We start from the raw sequence: 21,691 nt of genomic DNA on the forward strand, positions 1-21,691 counted from the left end.
TCAATTAATATTGAGGAGCTAAAATTTTGAGAGCTAATTATTTAAAAACTACTCGTGCTATTTCAGAAAACTCGCCTGTTTGGAATAATTCGAGTCGTAAAATCGAAGTGTGAAAAAAAATCTTTATTTTAGAAAATTTATGTTATTTTAGAAAAAAGTCCGATTTTGTGTCAGAATACCTATGTTAGAACAATTGCTATATATAAATCAAATATATATCCAAAGTCGGGCCTTCGATATATGAAAAACGCAAGTTAAATTTCGTCAATCAGCCCAAGAGAACGGGGGATAGAGAACTGCCCCCTTTTTTTTGCGAGGTGTACCTAGTTTCTGCATCTCAGTCCAAGTTACTGAAATTTAAAATCTTATTGATTTCATGTTAGCACTTGTTTTCGTCAATCAGCCCAAGAGAACGGGGGATAGAGAACTGCCCCCTTTTTTTTGCGAGGTGTACCTAGTTTCTGCATCTCAGTCCAAGTTACTGAAATTTAAAATCTTATTGATTTCATGTTAGCACTTGTTTTCGTCAATCAGCCCAAGAGAACGGGGGATAGAGAACTGCCCCCTTTTTTTGCGAGGTGTACCTAGTTTCTGCATCTCAGTCCAAGTTACTGAAATTTAAAATCTTATTGATTTCATGTTAGCACTTGTTTTCGTCAATCAGCCCAAGAGAACGGGGGATAGAGAACTGTCCCCTTTTTTTTGCGAGGTGTACCTAGTTTCTGCATCTCAGTCCAAGTTACTGAAATTTAAAATCTTATTGATTTCATGTTAGCACTTGTTTTCAGTTTTCCTCTTTTTTTTTTTTTTAGGCACAAGCAGATTCTGGTATCAGACCTTACCCACGTAATCAAGTGAATGATTTCGAAGTTATAAGAGAGTATAATTTCCCATCGTCTGAAGATAATGCATCTGAAGTCAATTCAAATACGACAAAAAGTGACAGACGTGTATTTCAGCCGAGATATCAACAAATCAGAAGAGGAAAAGCCAGTTATTCTCCAAGAGGTGAAGTAAATGAAAACGATGCAGAGTATTCTTTCGGCATATCTCGCACTCCGGAAAATCTTTTGGCTGCGTTAGAGAGCTACGATAAAGAATTATATGAGACGACTATTCATAAAAGTATTAAGAAAATTCGGGATGTTTACACAAAATTCCAAAGGGCATCAAAACGCAGAAATTGTCCAGGAAATTATGCCGATGTTTTGAAAAGGAGAATGGAAAATCTAGACCTGCAGATGAAACAATTTAACTCTTTTCTAGCAGAAATCGCAAACTTGATATCGTATAACTGTGAAGAAAATTTTATTAGATCTACAATACAACTCGAAAATGATTTATTCAAATTAAATATTCCATCATATGGCGTGGCTAATGAAATACTGAAAGCTTTAGAGATAAATCAAGTGGTGATTGTCCAAGCTGATTATTCTTATTCATTCAACAATATATTGCCCATTTTCATTCAAAAGAAATTTCGAAATCATTATTTAATTTCATGTGAAACTAATGAAACGCTGCGTCTGGACTTGCAAAAGAATATAAGTTCCAGGTTTTCTCAGTTCAGAAACGTGGATATTACAAAGACCGAAGAAATGCTCTTAAAGGAACTTGCTAACTGGAAAAAATCATTTGAAAAACCTTTGTTCATAATTTTAAATCTTCCTTTGGAACGATCACTAGAAGCCGATCTAATGTTGGCTAAATTGCGTGAAATACTTTCACAATGCGTGCATTCGAGAATTGTACTGCTTGTATCAAATCAGGATAATGCTTTCAAACTGGAAAATTACTTTTCAAAGGCTTGTCTTTTGGAAATGCCTGAACTAATTTTTCCTGTGACTGTTAAACTGCGTCATCGTGCACTTCCACCAGTGGAAAATTATATAACTGAAGCTGTCGGAAAAATAATAGCTATTCACAATTTAAAAATTAAGGGTGATATACTTGCATTTTTTCCTTCACTGTCTAATGCGATAACTGCTTCAAATAATGTGCATAGTAAACTGAAGGAAAAGGTGAAATGTGATGTATTGATGGACACCAATCAAATTTCTCACACAGAAAATAAAATGGGCAGACAGGAAAGAAATGTATTTTTTGCAAGTGATGGCGCAGAGATGTTATTTAATCCTACCGTGCAGCACGTGATTGATTGTGGCGTACGTAAAGTTTATGTGTACGATCCGATTAATAATTTAGACGTAGAAACTCTTACGTATATTTCTAATGCCCGAGCAGAGATTCGAAAATCTTTAGCCGGTGTAACTGATTCGGGTGTTTATTATCCATTATACGATGTAGAAAACTTAGAAAAAGAAGAATATCCACAAGTCCTGCGATCTGATCCTTTGAATACCATGCTTAAAATCTACAACATGTGGCCTCAAAAGGCATTATCGATTGAATTTATGGAATCGTTTTCCGATGATTTAAAAAATGATGCCATTAAACTTTTGCAAAAGCACGAAATCCTTAAACGAGGTAAATTAACAGAATTTGGTAAAAAGGTTGCCCAATTACCTTACAGCTTCAAACACTCCAAACTGATTATGTTCGGATTTAAATGGGGACTTAAATTTGAAGCTGTAGTGATTGTTGCATTTTTTCTTGCCAAAGGAAGAGTGTTTCAGTATTCCACTGATGAAAAAGTTCAAAACACAATAAATGCTATTAAAGTTAAGTTTTTACGAAATGACAGCGATGTGTTGTCTTACTTATATATATACAAAGAGTGGGTAGAAAATAACTACAGTGACTCATGGTGTGAGGATAATTTTATTAACTTAGAAACGATGAAGAGTGTTCACGAAAATGTGAATGAAATATGTGAAAATATAGATAAACACATGGAACAAAAAATAGAACAACAAATATGTGACATGGATTTGTATATTTCAGATATATTGCAGATGCTATTAGAATGTTTCCAAGCTAATCTGTGCGTATCCACTGGCCATTATCGTAGTGGATACCGTATTTTATCTTCTGGCAGCATTGGTTTCATCCATCGATCGTCCATGGTACATGATACACAGAACTTACCTGAAATCCTTATTTTCCATCATATGCTTTCAACAAGCAGAGATTTTCTTTTTGATGTTACTGCTGTTCCTAGAAAAATAGTGGAACAATGTGTAGCTAAAGGCAAACTGGATATCCAGCTCTCAGATCTGAGGAAAGAAACCTTAGTCCCAGAACGTATAGAACCAGTCTCAGAAAGAATAATTAGGCAATTTCTTCTTGGCAAAAGGGGACAGAAACTGAAACAAATAGAGCAAAATATCAATGAGCAACTTAATGACACATGTATTATAATTGATCCATCCGCAGAGAAAGGTTTCGTCGACATCTATGCTTTAAGACATCAGATTCTAAATGCTAAAAATCTTTTGATAGGTATGATACGAGAGCATTCACAATATTCACTAAGTCGGGAAGAGTTAAGTATCTTAGAATTGAGGGGCGAGCATAGCAAAATACCTGTAGAAATAAAATGGGCCAGTGGAGGAATAGTAACTTCAATTAAAGTAGATCACCATTTGAATGTAGAAGATAACTCATATATTAGGTTTACTGCAAACTCACCAATCTCCGTACATCACAGCATTCACTTAACATGGAATCGTAGAGACTGCAATGGTACTGCATTTGTGACATTCTCCAACGACAAAGATTTTAGAGAAGGAAAGAGGGAACTTGAAGAGAGATTTATTTCCTTGCTAGGGTGCCAAGTGAAGGTTGGAATAAGCAAAAACCGCAAACAATCCTTGCATATTACTGGACTTCCTCCCAGTGCAAGAATTAGGGATCTGGAAAATGACTTAAATAGTCTTTTGCCAGGTATTAAACTAGAAATTCGCCTTATTTATACCCCTGAATTTGAAACGACGGAGCGAATGTTACAAGATCTCAAAGATAAAGTGGAAGATTTATGTGATGAATGCACTGATCTTGCTTCTTTCAATATTATCATTCCTCCACCAAAACCATCTTCAATAGATATGAAAGCTTTCATTAATGTGAATGAAGATGAGAATTTGGAGGAAGCAGCACGGCGGCTTTCGGGCCAAACAGTTGGGAATTCGGAAATCTCTAGTTTAATTGTATGTCAGTCAAAGATTAAAATTAAAATGGAAATATATAATGCACTAAAATCGGCATTTAATGACTGCTTCCTTAAATTAAAACGCAATAAGATGCAGGAATTTCCAGATCCCTTTACGTTCGAGTTCATTGACGATCAGAACAGAAGTTTTAAAATCCTGAAATTATTAACACATTACAAAACAATAATGGAAGAATTAAAATTCATCGTAAACGAGCAACTGGAGGGTCAAGTCCTAAGAAGTAAGGATTCGAAAGAACTTTCAAAGCTTTTTTGCTATGGTGGGCACGTATTTTTGAAAAACTTGCAAAAAGAAATCTTAGGTAATGAAGACGAGAATGACCTTTGTATTATAGAGGATGCCAAAAGAAATGTCATCAGGCTGTATGGATCTATTTGGAAACGCAAGAAAGCAAAGGAAAGGATAATTAAATTTTTAGAGGACTCTGAAAACGAAAACGTGAAGATCATCCGATTATCTGATGGAAGCAGTAGACGAGTTCTCTTGAAAGCTGTAATAATGGAATATGGGGTTAATTTGGAAAACTTCATTGAAGCCTGTGGTTTGAGGTCTGCTATTCTCAATTTAAAATCCTGTGAGATGGAAGTGTACGGTAGTCCTGAATCTACAGCAAGGGTGAGTAATCCTGCAGGGTAAGTAAAATCGTGTTTATTTATATAAAATTTTAGAGCTGCTTTAGTTTTATTATATCATGCACTACACACCTTTCTTAAGTATAAAATAATTCTGAAAGGTTCAAATTTGGCTTTTTTAAGTTTAATACGGTTTATCAATAGAGATGACCTAGGGATAACGAAGCATTTTATAGGATATTAGATGCATATATATTTATGGGAAAGTTATACATTTTCTGTATATTTAAAAAATAAGTAAACATATGTTACCGTGAAAGACCGAAATTGGAGAATGTCGACTTTCACCGGAGAATGTCAACATTCACCAAATACGTCGGTGAAAGATCGAATATTGCATTACATTCTTGTACATTCGGACCCTCACCGGTGTATGTCGACAGTCACAGATATGTTCTGGTGTAGGTCCAAAAGAGAGGTCATAAAGTATCATAATAGTTTAAATTGTTGCAATAAATAAGATTTCAATCACATAATTTAGTAAGTTTTTTATTACTATTATTTTATTTTCTCATTTAGAACGTACTGTATTATTAAGTAAGTTTTAAACTTCTATTATTTTCCTTTCACATTTTGAATGTACCGTGGGTTTTAAGTTCTTATTTTAACTCTCAAGTGCGTTTTTTCGCGACTGAATTACGGAGAAGAAAGTACATGGTGAATGTCGACATTTACTAGTGTAAGTCAGAAATAAGAGTATTTGGAAAATATTTCGGACATACACCAAGCGACTAGGTGATTGTTGACATTCACTGGTGAAAGTCGACATTCTCCGGATTTCGGTGTTGCACCGTAACATATACATAATGTAAGTCTATAAGAACGTTAATATTTTTAATTAGATTGTGGGATTTATTTAAGTTACGTAACAGTTAATTTTATTTTGAAGCAATCTTTCCTAATTGCTCTTGCTTTCAACGCATGTTTTCTTACCAGAATAATATTTCATTTTCGCGAGCTATGCGAAGTAGGGTAGAAAGGTGTCTGAGTTACTTCAGACAGAGCGCTTTCTGCCTTTCGGACACGTTGTTTCGCTGATACTTAAGCTTGTTATTTTAGGGCCGTGGATTTTTAATTGCCGGTTTGTTTACGTCGGTGGTAGGGCTAAAAGCCGACTTGCCTTAATTATCCCTGTACCGCTATGCTAATTATTTAACTTGGTTTTAATTTTGTATTTCTATTCTGAGTTACATCCAAAAGTATTGGCTCAGATTGTAACCAAGACAAGTGCCGACTGCAATTACTTGAGTTGAATAAAAGGGTTTTCTCACCCTTTTCACATGTTGTTATTGATACAATTTGGAGTTAGCGAATAGTCGCTTCACAGTTCAAGGAAAAATCTAACAAAAAAGGTAACTTTAGTTTAGTTAGAATCTTACATTTGGAGCTCGAAAAGTTTACAAACCATGTCACAGGACAATGGAAAATTTACTTTGTGTCTTTCATGGCTTCAGCCCACCAGCGGCCGAGCGGTAAAGTCGCTGAACACTGGTAGTTCGGTCTGAGGTTCGAATCCCGCGAACGGGCTGGCTGCATGGGTGTTTTCGTGGTTTTCCCCATGTGTAACGTGTATACGAGCCAGTTTCCCTTAGAAAGTCCTCCACGAAGGCATCCCTCCCCTTAGGCAGATAGCCCTCGAGGCTTTGCCATGATTAAATAACCTAACCTAACCTTTCATGGCTTCAAGTCCCATTGCCACAAGTTAACCCAATGGAGGCTTTTGGCTTCATACGCGTGACCATGCACTCCCCGCCATGAAACCCGCTGCCGCTTTTGACGTAAAGAGTTCCATTATGTGGTTTCTGGAAGAGTTAGATTTCATATTATAGCGCATTCTGGAAATGCAGAAAGTTACGATTGCTACGGCAAATTTGAAAGGCCGAGAGTTAAGCTGGTTCAAAGGTATAGGAAAGTTCCTGCTAGGTAAGCCAGGGTTTAAAAATGCGTTAATATTAAAATGCATAGTAAAGGACTGAGCTAAATTAGAGGCTGAACTTTTCAGCAAATATATAGCAATAAATTTTCAGCAATAAGGTCAAGGAGCTGACCGAATTTATTTTGAGGAAATTTTTTTTCCCGAAATTTTCAACATATGATGCGGCAAGAGGCCAGACGTCGAGATGATCGAAGTGATTATATCGCGCCTGCTTCTTTCAATTCAGGACTTTTTCCTGGTGAGCAATCCTACCACGCTCGAAAAGTTTTGTTCAACTATCTGTAAAGTTCGAAAGCCGGCGAGCGTCGGAAAGTATGCGCTCGGCGGGACATGGGCAGAGTCCCGCTCACAGTTTTCAGGCCTTCACCCCAGCAAAAGCCACAGCGTAACCAGAATAGGTAGTGTTCTTCTTTTTCTGTATATATATATATGTGGGTTCTTTAGTTTCAAAATTCAAAATCACAATTCATGCTCAAACAAAACACATTTAATAAAATATTAATACATCTATAATATTTTGCATCTATTAATACAACATATATATCATCTTATATCTATAAAACAATATCTATTACATCTATTAATACATCTATATCATTTTACATCTATAAAACAACATCTTATATCTCTTCTAATAAAACAAAGTGGCGAGAGTTCTATCAATTTCACTCGTGCTAACAGCTAAAATTTAGACAGCGCGCGAGGAAAAATATTAAGGATTTAAATTTATGGATTTAAAATCCCACATTCGGCCTTCCTGCTATGCGTCAACCTCCACGACATTATTCTACTCTTGACATTATAAATCACTGGTCATCTTACATCATCGTTGTCTTCAGTAAAAGAACCATCATCAAGAATAAGCCGAAACCTGAAAAGAAGTACGAAGGGAGAGGGGAAGATTGTGTGCTAAGGACAAAATTGAAAGGAAACATCTTAATTGTCCTTCATCCTTGCAACTATAACATCTTCAACAGTCCCTTCTATTTTTTAGAAATCTTCATCTAAGTCAAAAAAAATCTTCATTCTTTAACATTTTTGGAAAACTTCATTTCATCTTAAAAATAACATTGACTGAAATAAAAGTAATTTAATTTACATTAACTGCTATTGCTTTAGGAAATCTTGTTTTGGGGACAGAAGGTTCTTCAAAGAAAGATTTGTGTCTCATATAGGTCCTTGTCTTAGGTTTAGTTAATTCGTAAGTTGAAGTCGCACTAGAAAATGTTGTTGGAACAGCAGCGGCATCCCACAGGTCTTCATCATGTTCCCAATCATCAGCATTAAGAATTTCTCGTAGCTGACGAAATTTTTCATCGGTTATACACATCTTTCTTTCCAGTTCTGCTTGTTTGTCAGATAATCTCTTCTTCATCATTTTTTTCATGCGATCTTCTTCTAAAGCTAGCATTTCTTGCATTTTCAATTTAACATGTTGAACTTCTTTTTCTTTCTCAGACAGGATTTTATTTTTGGTTCTCATCTGAAATTTTGCAGCTTCTAGTTCATTCCTTGCTTCTGATAGTTTTTTCTGTAATATTTCTACAGTCTGTTCTGATACAGAAAGTTTTCTTTCCAAAGATCTAACTTGTTGTTCAGGAGCATTCAAACTCATTTGTAAGATATTTTCCTGCTTTAGTTGTTCTTTATTTGTAATTGGTAAACGCCTGGGTCTCAAAGAAATAGGTTGGTCATCTTTTAAAATAACATGCATTTCGGTATTAGTAGATTTTCCTTTGGCTTGTCTTCTCTTAAGTTTTTCAGACATACCAGGATCCAGTTCTTCAGCTGGAAGTTTATCTTGCTGTTTACTCTTTTTTACTGTTGATATTCCTGTTTCATCAGAATTAACTTCAACCAATTTCTCAGATTTTGAATTCTTTCTTTTTCTAGAACTTCTTGGCTCTGAAGTGGGTTGTTTTCTGGATTCATTAATTGAACATTCTTAGATGGGTTTTTTTCTTCTTCCTTTAGGAATGGAGTTCTTCTCTTCCTCTAAATTTTGCAATTTTCCTTGTCCACGTTTAACATCACTTTTCTCTTCTTGAGACTCCTCTTCCTTTAATTCAACAGCAACCGTTTCCTCTATAGGGTTATCATTTCTATTAGGAATATGACTTTCAATTAGATGTTTTAATTCAGAGTTATGCGCTTTATTAATACCCGAACAAATATCTAACTCATCTTCTTGATTTACATTTACATTCATTACATTCAATTCAGTTTCATCTTCTGCTGCTTTCATAGATATCCCGCTCTTGTTTATAATAATTTCCATTTGACAAAGCAATTCATTGCCAATAACAGCATTTTCTTTCATTGTTCCTTGAGGCACAACATAAATATTTGATTTAATTTCACAATCATCAATTCGTATGGAACTTTTAAAATAACCAATAGGTTTTACTTTATTATTACCAAAGCCTACGAGAATGAAGTCGGAAGAATTAATATTAGGCGAACCAATTATTTTATAAATATTTTCCGATACTATATTTATATCACTTCCTGTATCAATCAGAGCTTTTACTTCTACATTATCTATCGATACAGTTTTATGCATGTCATTTAACTACTTGTTTACAAATATATGATTTACTCTGGCAAAATCTTTTATAGTAGTCTTATTTTTTGTACATTTTGCAGCTACGTGTCCAAATAAATTACAACAAAAGCATTTTTTTCCCTTGCTCTTACTTTTGCAGAAATTCTCCACGTGACCAAGATTTCCGCAGTTATAGCAACGAATATTTGTTTTTATTTTACTTTCAAAATGTTCGTTTCTGGTTTTAGAATTAGGCTTAACGGATTGGCTTTTATCATTATCTAATTTAATTTTTTCATATATCTTAAGTTTTTCCTGAAATTCTGCCAAAGTTTTACAACCATAAAGAATAGCTTTATTAAATGAAGAATCGTTTATACCATTAATAACATATTCAAATAAAGCGGCGTTTTCAATATTACATTTAGAACACATATTTTTAATTACCAAAAAATATTCATATAGCGATTCTTTTTCCTGCATTTTACGTTTTGATAATAATTCATGTAACTGAGCAGAGTTATACTGAACACCATATTCATTTACTAATAAAGCCTTAAGTGCATTCCACGAATTAATTTTTGTTTCACTTTCAATGCATTACCGGTTAAAGATCGTTTGGCGAATATCAGTTTCTGTAATTCATTTAGTTTGAACAAATTAGATACATCCTCAAAGTTTTCAATAAATTTTTCAACCGAATTATAAGGATTACCATCAAATTTAGAAATCAAACTTTCAATATCATTAAAATTTATATACATATTTGAAAACTGTGAAAACGGAAATTGAACTGATGACTTACTAATATTTTGCTTTAGCTCATGATCTTCATCAATAGCAGCAAAAGAAGAGTCTTTGAAAATTCGAGCAGTTGATGCATCGATTTCACTATTAACAGAAATATTTCTTCTATCATCCAATATTGCTTCATATTCCTCTATTTTTTGCTTGTAATTTGATCCCGATTCTGACACCAATTTTGTGGGTTCTTTAGTTTCAAAATCACAATTCATGCTCAAACAAAACACATTTAATAAAATATTAATACATCTATAATATTTTGCATCTATTAATACAACATATATATCATCTTATATCTATAAAACAATATCTATTACATCTATTAATACATCTATATCATTTTACATCTATAAAACAACATCTTATATCTCTTCTAATAAAACAAAGTGGCGAGAGTTCTATCAATTTCACTCGTGCTAACAGCTAAAATTTAGACAGCGCGCGAGGAAAAATATTAAGGATTTAAATTTATGGATTTAAAATCCCACATATATATATATATTTTTCAAATATATTTTGTGCTTATCTCTGAGCCCCTCTTCTGTAACTCCGATCTACAAGCCTCATAACTGTAATCAGTCAAGCAATGTCAAAAGGTCGCCCCTGTCGTCACCATCGAAATAGATAAGGCCTGCGCTCTGAAACGAAACTGGCTTGTGACGTCACGGTTAAGGGACCCTCAGCAAACTTTTTGTTGGCTTTTATAAGTTGTAATTTTTTATTCATTATGTTTTAAGAATTGAATTTATGTTTACTTTTGACATCTGAAGCATCATCCCTTGTAATAATTACTAACACTAGTAATATAAAAATTGTCAGCAAAATTTATGATTATTTATTTTAATTGGAACCTAATTTTATATGAAATAACTGTTCTAAGGGGTTAAAAGCATAACACTTATTTCATTACATAATATGTAGAATATCAAATGCAGAGTAAATTTGATTCTTGACAGAGTACTGTGTTCTTAAATTTAAATATCAATGTTTTTTGCAAATCATTAAATATCATTTTATCATGATGAAACTTAAATGCATATGTTTAGCTAATATAGCTTCTGTTCACTTTTATATATGTTATTATCATGCAATCAGTTTGTTTAAAATTTGTTATGCAATATAAATCTTTCTGAGAATGATAGAAAAGTTTCTAAAGTAATGTATGTAAGATTCATATTAAGGTAATTAAATTGCGAAACTGCAAAATGAAATTTTAAAAATGTACAGTTATTGAAGAAGCAGTAGTAATTGAATTCATATGTAGACATACTTGTTTTCATTGTATTTCAATTCAATGCAATTAATTTTAAAAACAATTTTTTTAATTATCTTTTAAATTACAATCTTTAATTTGAGTACGTGGCACCACCAAAAGCTATGTAAGTTAAGTTAAAAAAATTGCTTACATTATACAGAAAAGTTTTGAACATGATGTTAGGATTTATATTTTCTTTTCATGTGAATATTAATAGAAAAATATTTTCAGAACAGAGGTAACGCTTATAGTTAAATAGGTATGATGTAAATATTTGCAAGAAATTTCAGTTTCTAAAAGTTTTTTAAGTATTTCGTATATTTTTAAAATATTTTCAAAAAAATTGTGTATAACTTTATTTAAAAAACTTTTTTCCTGTCTTATTTGGAATTTTAATATTGACAATCTTCAGAGCTATGTAATAAACATTATCTCAATTTAACTACATATTCTGTCGAATAATTATGTAGCATTAAGAGGAAAACATTAACTGTAATACAGATTAACATACAATATGTAAGTAAGAAATAATTTTAAGACTAGACTATTTAGTAATTTATTACATTCAGAAAAATTTTCTGACTGATGTAAGGCATTTAAATGTTAGTCTAAATATTAAGTAGTCTCTTGCATTCGTTTGATGCTTTATAATCCTGCTACATTAATATGATAGATATAAAAATATGCAATAATTATAGAATGAGAGATAACATGTGTCCCCACTGGCAAACATTTTGTTAAAGTAGTGGGTGAAACAAAAAATTTGATGCGGTGATGAGAATCAACGAGAGACACAAAGACAGTGCAGAAAAATCAAAGTAAAAATTTTAGCTACTTGAATTTTAAAACCAATTTTTCTTCAAAGAAATGATTTGCTTTTAAAAGCACCACACCATTCTCAAATAATTTTGTTTTGAAAATAAATATTAACAAAAGAAAATGAAAATATTTCATATTCGTATAAGCTTTGTAAAGCATTATATTGCCGCTTGTAATTTTGTTTTAGACTGATTTTATAGTATGAGATACCAATTTCATAGAATAGGTTTAAAAAAACGTGTGTTTAGCAAGGAAGCTAAACTGCGCGAAGACCGGTCCCCTAGCAGTGACGTAGTAACTCAGCGCGCAGGCCTTATCTATCTCGATGGTGACGCCCCTGTTTGGACATGTAAACTCCTTTTGAGCTCTCTATGAACTCCCGGTGTGGCCTCTTGAGGCCCCAGGGAGTTGTTGTCACTAGATAGAGGAAGGCGAGAGACGCATGCCTGTTTATCTCTGGTAGGCATCAGGCGTCCGAGTCCTCCGTCACCTACCTTACCTACCGTTAAACGAAAGAGACTACAAGGGTTAGTAATAGAAAAAGTGGTGAAAAAAGAAAAGGTTTTGCGATCGCCAGAGTAAGCAGTAAGGAAAAAAACAAGGGTCAGAGAAACAGATTTTAAACTACCGCATATTTCAGGGTATAATGGCAACTTTTAACACAAAAAAATAGGACCGAAATTTCGAATGCGAGTTATATGCCGGATATAAAAATTGTAGCTTAAACATAAGGAAAAAATTCGATTTTTACATGCACCAAAATGCTGCTTATTTAACCCATTAACCGCCAAAACTACACGTAATGTTTCTTTTCTCATGAAAATAATAACAAATATTAAATTAAGCATTTATAACATAAATTTACATTGAAAATAAAAAACTCGCTTTCTCCAGTGTTGCGTTCGCGCAACGTCAGCGGAATAAAACTACGGATGTTTAGTGAGTAGGATTGTACTCGTGTGATGTTTCTTTTGAGTACTGCAACTCACGAAAACGAAAAGTATACTTCATCATACATATCTTATGAGCCACTCAAAGTTATTCTGAAAACTCCCAGATAAAATTTCTGAAGAAGCAATCTTTACTGACCTAGCGAGACGAAATTTTCCGATCCTGAAAGTGAAGCAGTTTTGCAGAAGCGTCAAGAACAACTCAGAAAAGCTTCCAGTTTGGCTTCTTGAATTAAAGAAAAGTAAGAATGGATATGCAATCCACAACTTAAACAATATGTTTAGCGTCAACGTGGTCATCATCGTCAACGATGAACGACAAGTACAAGCACAGAAAACGACCCAGAAAACGACCGATCCGGTGTTTCAGGTGTCAGGAGTGGGGACACTCCCAGCACCTGCGCACAAATCAAGAAAGATGTATCAAATGTAGACTACTTCATCGCAGCATATATAATTATTTTATGATAAAAATAATTGTTCCTTTTTCTTTCGCAAAATTCGCCAAAGTGCGCCAAGGATGTTGCGATAATGCGCAAGTACCTTTTTACTTCTTGTTTATCCGACACTTTTAAAAATTGACGAAATAACTGGAACAAAAATGGGAAACTGGCAGGGACACGGGGACCACACCATCAGACTGGGATAGCCCCGGTCAAAGCGGGATGTCTGGAAGCCTAGTGGAATTTAGAATTTAGCTAATAAAATTAAATGAATGCTAACGAAATGAAATAACGAGAAGCAGGAAGTGAAATAACAGGATATTCCCGTTTCAAAAGCTAGCAGTACAAATTAATTTATAGGAAATACTTTTATTTTCTTCACTGTAATAGGTACGACTTGTCTTCGAACAGCATACCATGAAAGCTGAGAAGTTCTTAAGGAACTTAAGCTGTAATGTTTATTACTGCATTGCTATCGAATGCAGAAATCCGCTATTACTAGATAACTAGGACGTACCTGAATTTTGATTACTTGGTATATAGCGTAACTCGAAGGAAACTTATGAGTATAAATTTGCGTTAGGATTTATTTCTAACCTATTTAGCCCACCAGCGTCGGTCCGGAGTTCGAATCCCGGCAAACAGGGTGGCTGCATATGGGTATTTCCATGGTTTTCCCCATATGTAAAGTGTATACGAGCCAGTTTTCCTTAGAAAGTTCTCCAAGAAGGGATCCCTATCCTTAAACAGATAGCCCTTGAGTGCTTTGCCATAAGCCAGATCATAGAACCTCTAAACTATTTATTTTCAATTCAGTTCTTCATCAGTACCCCTACAAACTAAATACTTCTTTTCCTAGGCCGAAAGTGTTATCAAAAAGTTAAGTCGAAAGGCTTGTCATCTGAAATCAAGTTCTTTGGCTGCAAGTAAAGAAACCTGTTGTATATGTTTGGACCTTCCCAGTGCACTCTCATTTCGCTTAGAGGCTTGCGGTCATCTGTACTGCGCCGAATGTATCCATGCGCTGATGGAAGTGGAGTATCCATTATGCTGTGGAGCCGAAGTAAGTAATTATCCTTTCCATTACATTTCATACATTTATAGTGTAAGATCTAGTCCTCTCTGCTAGCATACACTGCAACTAGAAGTATGTGCTGCAACTTATCGCAAAGACTAGAAGATGAATACAACGCGGGAAGGGTGCAAAAGACCCTTTTATTGAACACAATTATTTGCAGACGACACGGAATTACGTGCTTACATTGTCACCAACCACTTTTGGTGAGGGACTTATAGATAATGTAACAAACTAAATGTAAAGCTTGTAGAGTAAGATTATACAATTTAATTTAATCTAGGAGGTTGACTCAGAAACCTACACCGACGTAATACGACTTCGGCAGCAAGAATGCGATACCGATATTCAAGATTCAAACATCTGGCAAAAATAGCAACGCTGAATAACAGAATCTGTACCTCGTAGGGATGCAGTTTACACAGCCGCGAAAGGTAGTCATACATCTTACTGTTTCCTTGTATATTTTAGTACTGTATAGAATTAGCTTTCCATAAATAACATCACTTATTTACATATGCATGCTCTGCTGGTGTATCACTTAACATCACGTTCTACCCAATTTTTCCCGGTGTTGCATTTTCTACGTAGGGACAGTATATTTACCCTTATTCCCCTTCCTTTTTTAAGCTAAAATTATCAGCCGAGAATTAAGTGAGAAAAATTATGTGAATAATTTAGTTTCTGACGGACGTGGTTACAGTAAGAACATGACAAATGAAAAGTAGTTAGCGATAAACTACAGTTAACTATCGCAATATTATATCCTTAAAAGAAAGAAACCTACATTCCAATAAGAATACCTAGTAATATTCACGTTACAGTGTGTAATAAGATGGCTTCGTTTCTGTTTCTCTGTTTGAATTTCGCCCACTTTTATTATTGTCCACTACTACTCCCTACTCCTCAAATAATTTAATGTAGCTTCTCTCTACTGTAGCTTCATCGTTGTTAGATTAGTAGTCGTTAGATTCCTGGATACACTTTGCACACACACACAAAAAAGGGGGGACAGTTCTATTTCCTCCTTTCTGCTGGGCCGGCTGATTAAATTTAACCGGCGTGTTTTATGTCTCAAAAGCGCAACGTAGGATATGTATTAGATGTACAACGTAGCATTCTTCTAAGAGCTATTCTGACACAAAATAGGGTTTTTTTTCTGCAATGACATACCTATTTTTTTCCATATTTCCATTCTGTGACTCAAATTATGCCCAAATGCGAAGTTTTATAAAAATCGCACAAGAAGTTTATAAAAAATTAGCTTTCAAAATTTTAGCTTCTAAATGTTAATTGAATTTGGTATATATTTATTAATATTTCTCTCTCTCTATCTTTTTTTTTTTTTTTTATTGAATTTTTTTTTTATTTTACCAGCGGCCGAGCGGTAAAGTCGCTGAACACTGGTAGTTCGGTCCGAGGTTCGAATCCCGCGAACGGGCTAGCTGCATGGGCGTTTTCGTGGTTTTCCCCATGTGTAACGTGTATACGAGCCAGTTTCCCTTAGAAAGTCCTCCACGAAGGCATCCCTCCCCTTAGGCAGATAGTCCTAGTGTGCTTTGCCATAATTAAATACACACACACACACACTTTTTTTTATTGAACTTGCTTAATTTCTTCTTTAAAAATTCAAAATGCAGGGTCAATCCAAATAAAATTCAGTCTTTTCTGATTTGTTTTTAAAATTTGTACTTTTTTGTAATTTTTAAAAAATTTTCGAAAACATTTTTATGTTATGTTTAACTTTTGCCATCATCTTACAGATGTATTTTTAAACATACCTGCAAAAAATTAGAGTTTTTTATTTAAAATATCCCAAGATATACGTGAATTTACATATTGGCGAAATTTGGCATATAAGTGATAATAACGCCAAATGTGATTTACGCATTTTGCTAAAGTTATTTGAAAGAATGCATTATCCATTTTTTTCCGCTCGTGCACAGTTCAAAAAGGGAAAGGAAAATTGGTTACCATAAATTACCAATTTCGCTAAGTGAATTATTCTTGGCGCAAACTGAAAAAAGTGCCCCAAGATAAATTTCTGGGTAATTTCTAGGTAAGTTTCTCAGCAAATTTTGTGTCAAAATACGCATGTTCGAACAATGGTATAAAGTCTAATATATATCGTAAGTCGCGCTTTCTAGACATGAAAAACGCAAGTTAAATTTCTTCAATCGGTGCAGTAAAATGGGAGATACAGAACTGTACCCCCTTTTTTTGTGCGCATAAAAAATCACAGAATTTTTTAAAATATATGAAAATATTATATACTTTTTTTACCAGACTTTTAAATAAATTAGTTTTATTTCATATAAATAGCTAATTGTTTGTGCTGGCATTACATTCATTTCTGTAGTGTCAAAAATATATAATTAGCATAATTTATGTTTGCTGAAGAAGACTTACATTGTGTTTTGTGATTTCTCATTAATGTGCCTCATTATTCCAACTAGTTCTTTTTTTTATGTTATCTTACCAGAAGGCTTATAAAATACACTATAAATATTTCATTAGAATTGTAGAGAAAATGTTGAAGATGCAGTATCTTTACTTTTCCCCTTAAATTAATAGCTCTTTTTCTTTTCTTTTCTTTTTTTTTTTTTTTTTTTTTTTTTTTTTTTTTTGCAGGACTGCAATAGGAAAATTTCTGTTGATGACATTATTCACATTTTAGGCGAAAATTCTGAGAAGTTCCAGAAACTTCTGGAGAAACTTGTAAAGAAACATATCCAAACCAATGCAGAAAGCTATGCTTGTTGCCCAGCTCCTGACTGCAGTATGTTTTTCAACAAAGCCGATATTACGTCAGCAAAATGGTTTTGTCCTCTTTGTGAAAATGAAATTTGCATGAGGTGAGTTTCATAAAAAATATAAATTTTAAAGTTCGGGCATCGAGTTCAAACGGTAAAGCGTAACACGGTATAAATATATTTAAGAAGGAGTTATGGATACCAGTTTATGAACAAGGCATAAACTGGTATCCATAACCTCTTAAAATTTATTTTGGTTTATCCTTCTATAGAGTTACTAGGTTTATATATCAGCAATGCGCTAACCGGGATTCGAGTTCTTGACCTCATGATTACCAGCCAGACGTATTCACTACACTATGCAGTAAGGGCATGCAGTAAGAAATGGGAAAATTCCTTACATTCCCTCACTTAAGGAACAATTGGGGAGGAGAGATTCCATACCCAAATCCAAGTGGTGACGAATCGTCCTCTATCACATTTTATGTCGGGCGCCATTTTGTAGAGTCATTAAATGTTTATTTCGGAATAGGAAATATGAAAAATCAGCAAGATTCGAACTTCGGACCTCCCAACTGCTAACCGGACGTGCTTCCAGTTACACCATGAAGGCTTGCACTAGGGAAGGAGAAAATTCCTTACGCCTCACCTGGTAACAGAATTAGTTCAAGTGAAGTTAAATGATCTCTTAATTATTGTTGACAAAAATGTACGAAACCTATATTTTTTTGTGTGTATGTGAATTTGTATGTGTGTGTGTGTATGTATGTGAATGTGTATGTGTGTGTGTGTGTATGTGAATGTGTATGTGTGTGTGTGTATGTGAATGTGTATGTGTGTGTGTGTAAATAAACATACTTTTTGGTTAATAAACATTTTTCTACAAAAAGACAATGAACTAACTAACTGCCAGACATTACCATGTAAGTCTCGGCATTTATAGTTCTTTCAAAGCGCAGAGGCTTAATAATTGTTGCTTTGACATGGTACACTAAACAACAATTTTCGCCAACTGTAAATGAGACTTAATGAACATAACCATACTTCATATGTAAAAGGTACGTTACATAAAATGGAAATGTAGTCGTGGATGAAGTTTCTATAACTTTCAGAGACTCGACTAAGAATATGACTGTGTTCAACAAGCGCTCAAATCCCTTTCCACTTCCGAAGAATCCATGTTTTCTCAGCTACCAAACTGGTTTATAAACCATTTACATGTAGCGCATACATATATACATACATATACATCTCTTGTACGTAATTTGTGAATTGGAGAACTACTGCAAACAAAATATGTACAAAGTTTGTTTGTTTGAGAATGGATGTACAAATATTGACGAAGCTGAGCGCGAGGAAAGACCATCAACTGCCACAAATGCTGAAATTGCTGCTCGCGTGAATGAATGCATTCTTGCAAACAGACACATAGTATATGTAGACCTTATTGTATATTATTTACATTTAACTTTTGCATTTCCTTGTACCTTTTTTATATATATTTTGATTTTTTAAACTTGTATTTCATTAATTTTGCAAAGATTGCATTGTTTATTGTATATCTTATGTTTATTACGATTATTTTGAGTTTTATTTCGAAAATATAGCAAAGATTAACTTCTATTTATTGTATTTATGAAAATAATTTTGAATTAACATGCATGAAAGCGAGGGTGTCGGGGGACACTTTACTCAAGTACATAATAAAATAGTTTTACTACTTAATTTATCTTTATTAACTCGAGATTTCTAAAAAATTCATTAAATTAACGGAAATGCTACATTCAAAATGAATTCTTTATAATATTCTTACTTAATTTGGCTAATATAATCTCGAGATTTCTAAAAATCCATTAACTTAACAGAACTAATTCATATTAATTCATCTCTTTAATGTCGCCCACCAGCGGCCGAGCGGTAAAGTCACTGAACACTGGTAGTTCGGTCCGAGGTTTGAATCCCGCAAACGGGCTGGCTGCATGGGTGTTTTCGTGGTTTTCCCCATGTGTAACGTGTATACGAGCCAGTTCCCCTTAGAAAGTCCTCCACAAAGGCATCCCTCCCCTTAGGTAGATAGCCCTCGTGTGCTTTGCCATAATTAAATACACCACACCACCATCTCTTTAATATCACTATTTGAATTAAAACTTGACTATTCTTTTGGCCTTAACTAAAATTGCCAGTTTGGCATCTTCATTCATTCTTACTTGAGTAAAAGATGAAACACCTTCACATTTATTAATTTTTGTTAATTGAACGGGGTTTGGTTTGTTCCCCTCGAAAAGTCAACCAATTTCCGATCAATGAAAATAATTACTTGGTTTATTAATTTTCATATTAAAAGTTTGAATTTCAATTTTTTATGGTTTAAATTCAAGTTCAAATATTTTAGGGATTAAATTTCATATTTCTGGGTTACTTCATTTAGATACATTCTACTCAGTTATATTAGGAGATAATATAATCAATATTTCTTTAGTAAATAAATTATTATTATCTTACTTTGCAGCTGTTGCGCAAGTATTAGGAAATTTATTTCGATTTCAATGAATTTCAGTTCATTAATTTAATATATATATATATATATATAGTGCTAAACAGACAACCCTAGGCGTCTCTGCCCCCATTTTGAATCGGTTTTCTTTGTTCTACAAACATGATAAGTTCATATTTTATCAGTTAATTGTTTAAATTTACTTGTATTCTCTAGTTTTAGTAAATTGTTTTTTTTTTTATTTTATTTTAATATTAGTAACTGTATATATTACTTTTTGCTCGGTTAGGCTAATTGTATTTATTTCATTTAAATTTGTTTTTATGTATTATTGAAAGGAAAGCAACAGTTTAGAGGAGGATTCGAAATTTTCGGAAAAACTACAATAATTAAATAATTTATCAGCTGATTTTGGGTGAATATAAACACAGTGGTTTTCCTAGGAAGTTGACTCAATTGGGATCGGATGGAACTGCTCTTGATAACGTTGAATCAGATTTTGATTGTGTTCCTCTTGCTTTTCTTTTTTTATGTATTTTTATGTATTTCCATTGTTTTCGAGGTTTCTTCTGGTTTAAATACAATGAGCTGATAGGGTTTTTTTACATTTGCATTGGGAAATTTAGAGATTGTAATGGTTTTATATTTCATTTCTTTCATGTTGGTGTTGTTTTGGCTTTAAATTTATCACTTTTTTGTCTATAAATGATTGATGTTTTAGCAGCATTTTGCGCGAAAACGATCTGGGATATTTTTGTTTCAAAACATTTCTGTAATATATATAGTATTACAGAAATTGTTTATTTAAACCAAAAATGAAAATGAAATTTACATCGTCCTCTGAATCGTTATCAGGTGGGTTGGTGAAGCAAAAGAAGTAAATAAATAAAGTAAAACGGCCTGTTTCTGAACCGACAGAGACACAAATTTCATTTCATTAATTTAATTTAATTATTTGAGTTTAAAATTTTAAAATAGTCTCAGAAAAGCATAGTAATCGGTGTCTCTATCAGTCCAGCCGTTACATGTCGAAGTACGCAAGGCTAAAAATGCAAAATTTTAGCATTAAAAACATAGACATTTTTTTTAATATTGAGAAATAATAAATAGTTTTTAAAAATATTTTGAGTAGAGAGTCTACTCAAAGTTGAGTAAACTTGCAAAAATAATAATCTAGTACTTGGGCCAAAAAATATGCAATCCAAAACTGGAAATAATAGAACTTTATGAAAACATGCAAGCCGGGTTAAAAAAAAATAGTGTAAATCGTAAACAACCTGTTAGAATAAATTATTGCCACTTTTGCATAATGAAATCGAGCAACGTCAAAAACAAACGAACGCCAAACGATATTGTATATTGGCGAGAAAAGATTCTACTTTGATTCAGATTCAGAAGTCTCAAAAAGATTTTTGTACTTACGGTTATACTTGTGCTTCATGCTTTTCAGCATGTTATCTTCTTTTATGGAACATTTCCTGATACTATTGCCTAATAGGTAAGCTTGTAGCTATTTAAAAATTATAAATAAGCCTCTTATAAGTTCTTTATTTCAGCACTTCGATTTAAATATTTGTAAAGACGGTTAACTTTTTATTTTCATTCTATTTGTGTTCTATTTGAGTTAAACAAACTCTCTGACTTGTTAAATAAAGAAAATGTGCTAAATAGAGGATGCTGTACTCAAACACCTTAACTGTGTTAAATGCATGACATATCACAACCAAAAAACTTAAAAATCTAATAAAATTTTTTTAATGTGCGTGGACCAAGTCCAAAAATACAGTCTCTCACAAAAATGACACAACAATATTTTAGCTTTTTTAAGTAATAGGAGAAAAGCTTTGCAGTA

General features: G+C 33.4%; 1 protein-coding gene across 5 annotated transcripts in view; it reads left to right on the forward strand.

Annotated features, from left to right (window-relative positions):
* Positions 1–21,691, forward strand: part of LOC118194705 (uncharacterized) — a 61,645-nt gene that overhangs the window by 17,705 nt on the left and 22,249 nt on the right. For 3 of the 5 annotated variants that reach the window (XR_015039838.1, XR_004759137.2, XM_035365893.2), the window contains exons 3-5: positions 813–4,748; positions 14,377–14,580; positions 17,224–17,447. Coding sequence is in view for 2 of the 5 variants with exons in the window: in XM_035365893.2 (XP_035221784.2) it covers positions 813–4,748; positions 14,377–14,580; positions 17,224–17,447 (4,364 nt within the window). In the remaining 3 variants the exon portion in view is untranslated. Of the gene's footprint in view, positions 1–812; positions 4,766–14,376; positions 14,581–14,875; positions 15,027–17,223; positions 17,448–21,691 lie in introns of those variants that run through there. The other 2 variants (XR_004759138.2, XM_035365906.2) reach the window with 2 other exon arrangements.

This window comes from Stegodyphus dumicola, chromosome 2 (assembly GCF_044657685.1).
Source record: "Stegodyphus dumicola isolate Sdum_Otavi_A_Nest chromosome 2, ASM4465768v1".
NCBI classification, from domain to species: domain Eukaryota; kingdom Metazoa; phylum Arthropoda; class Arachnida; order Araneae; family Eresidae; genus Stegodyphus; species Stegodyphus dumicola.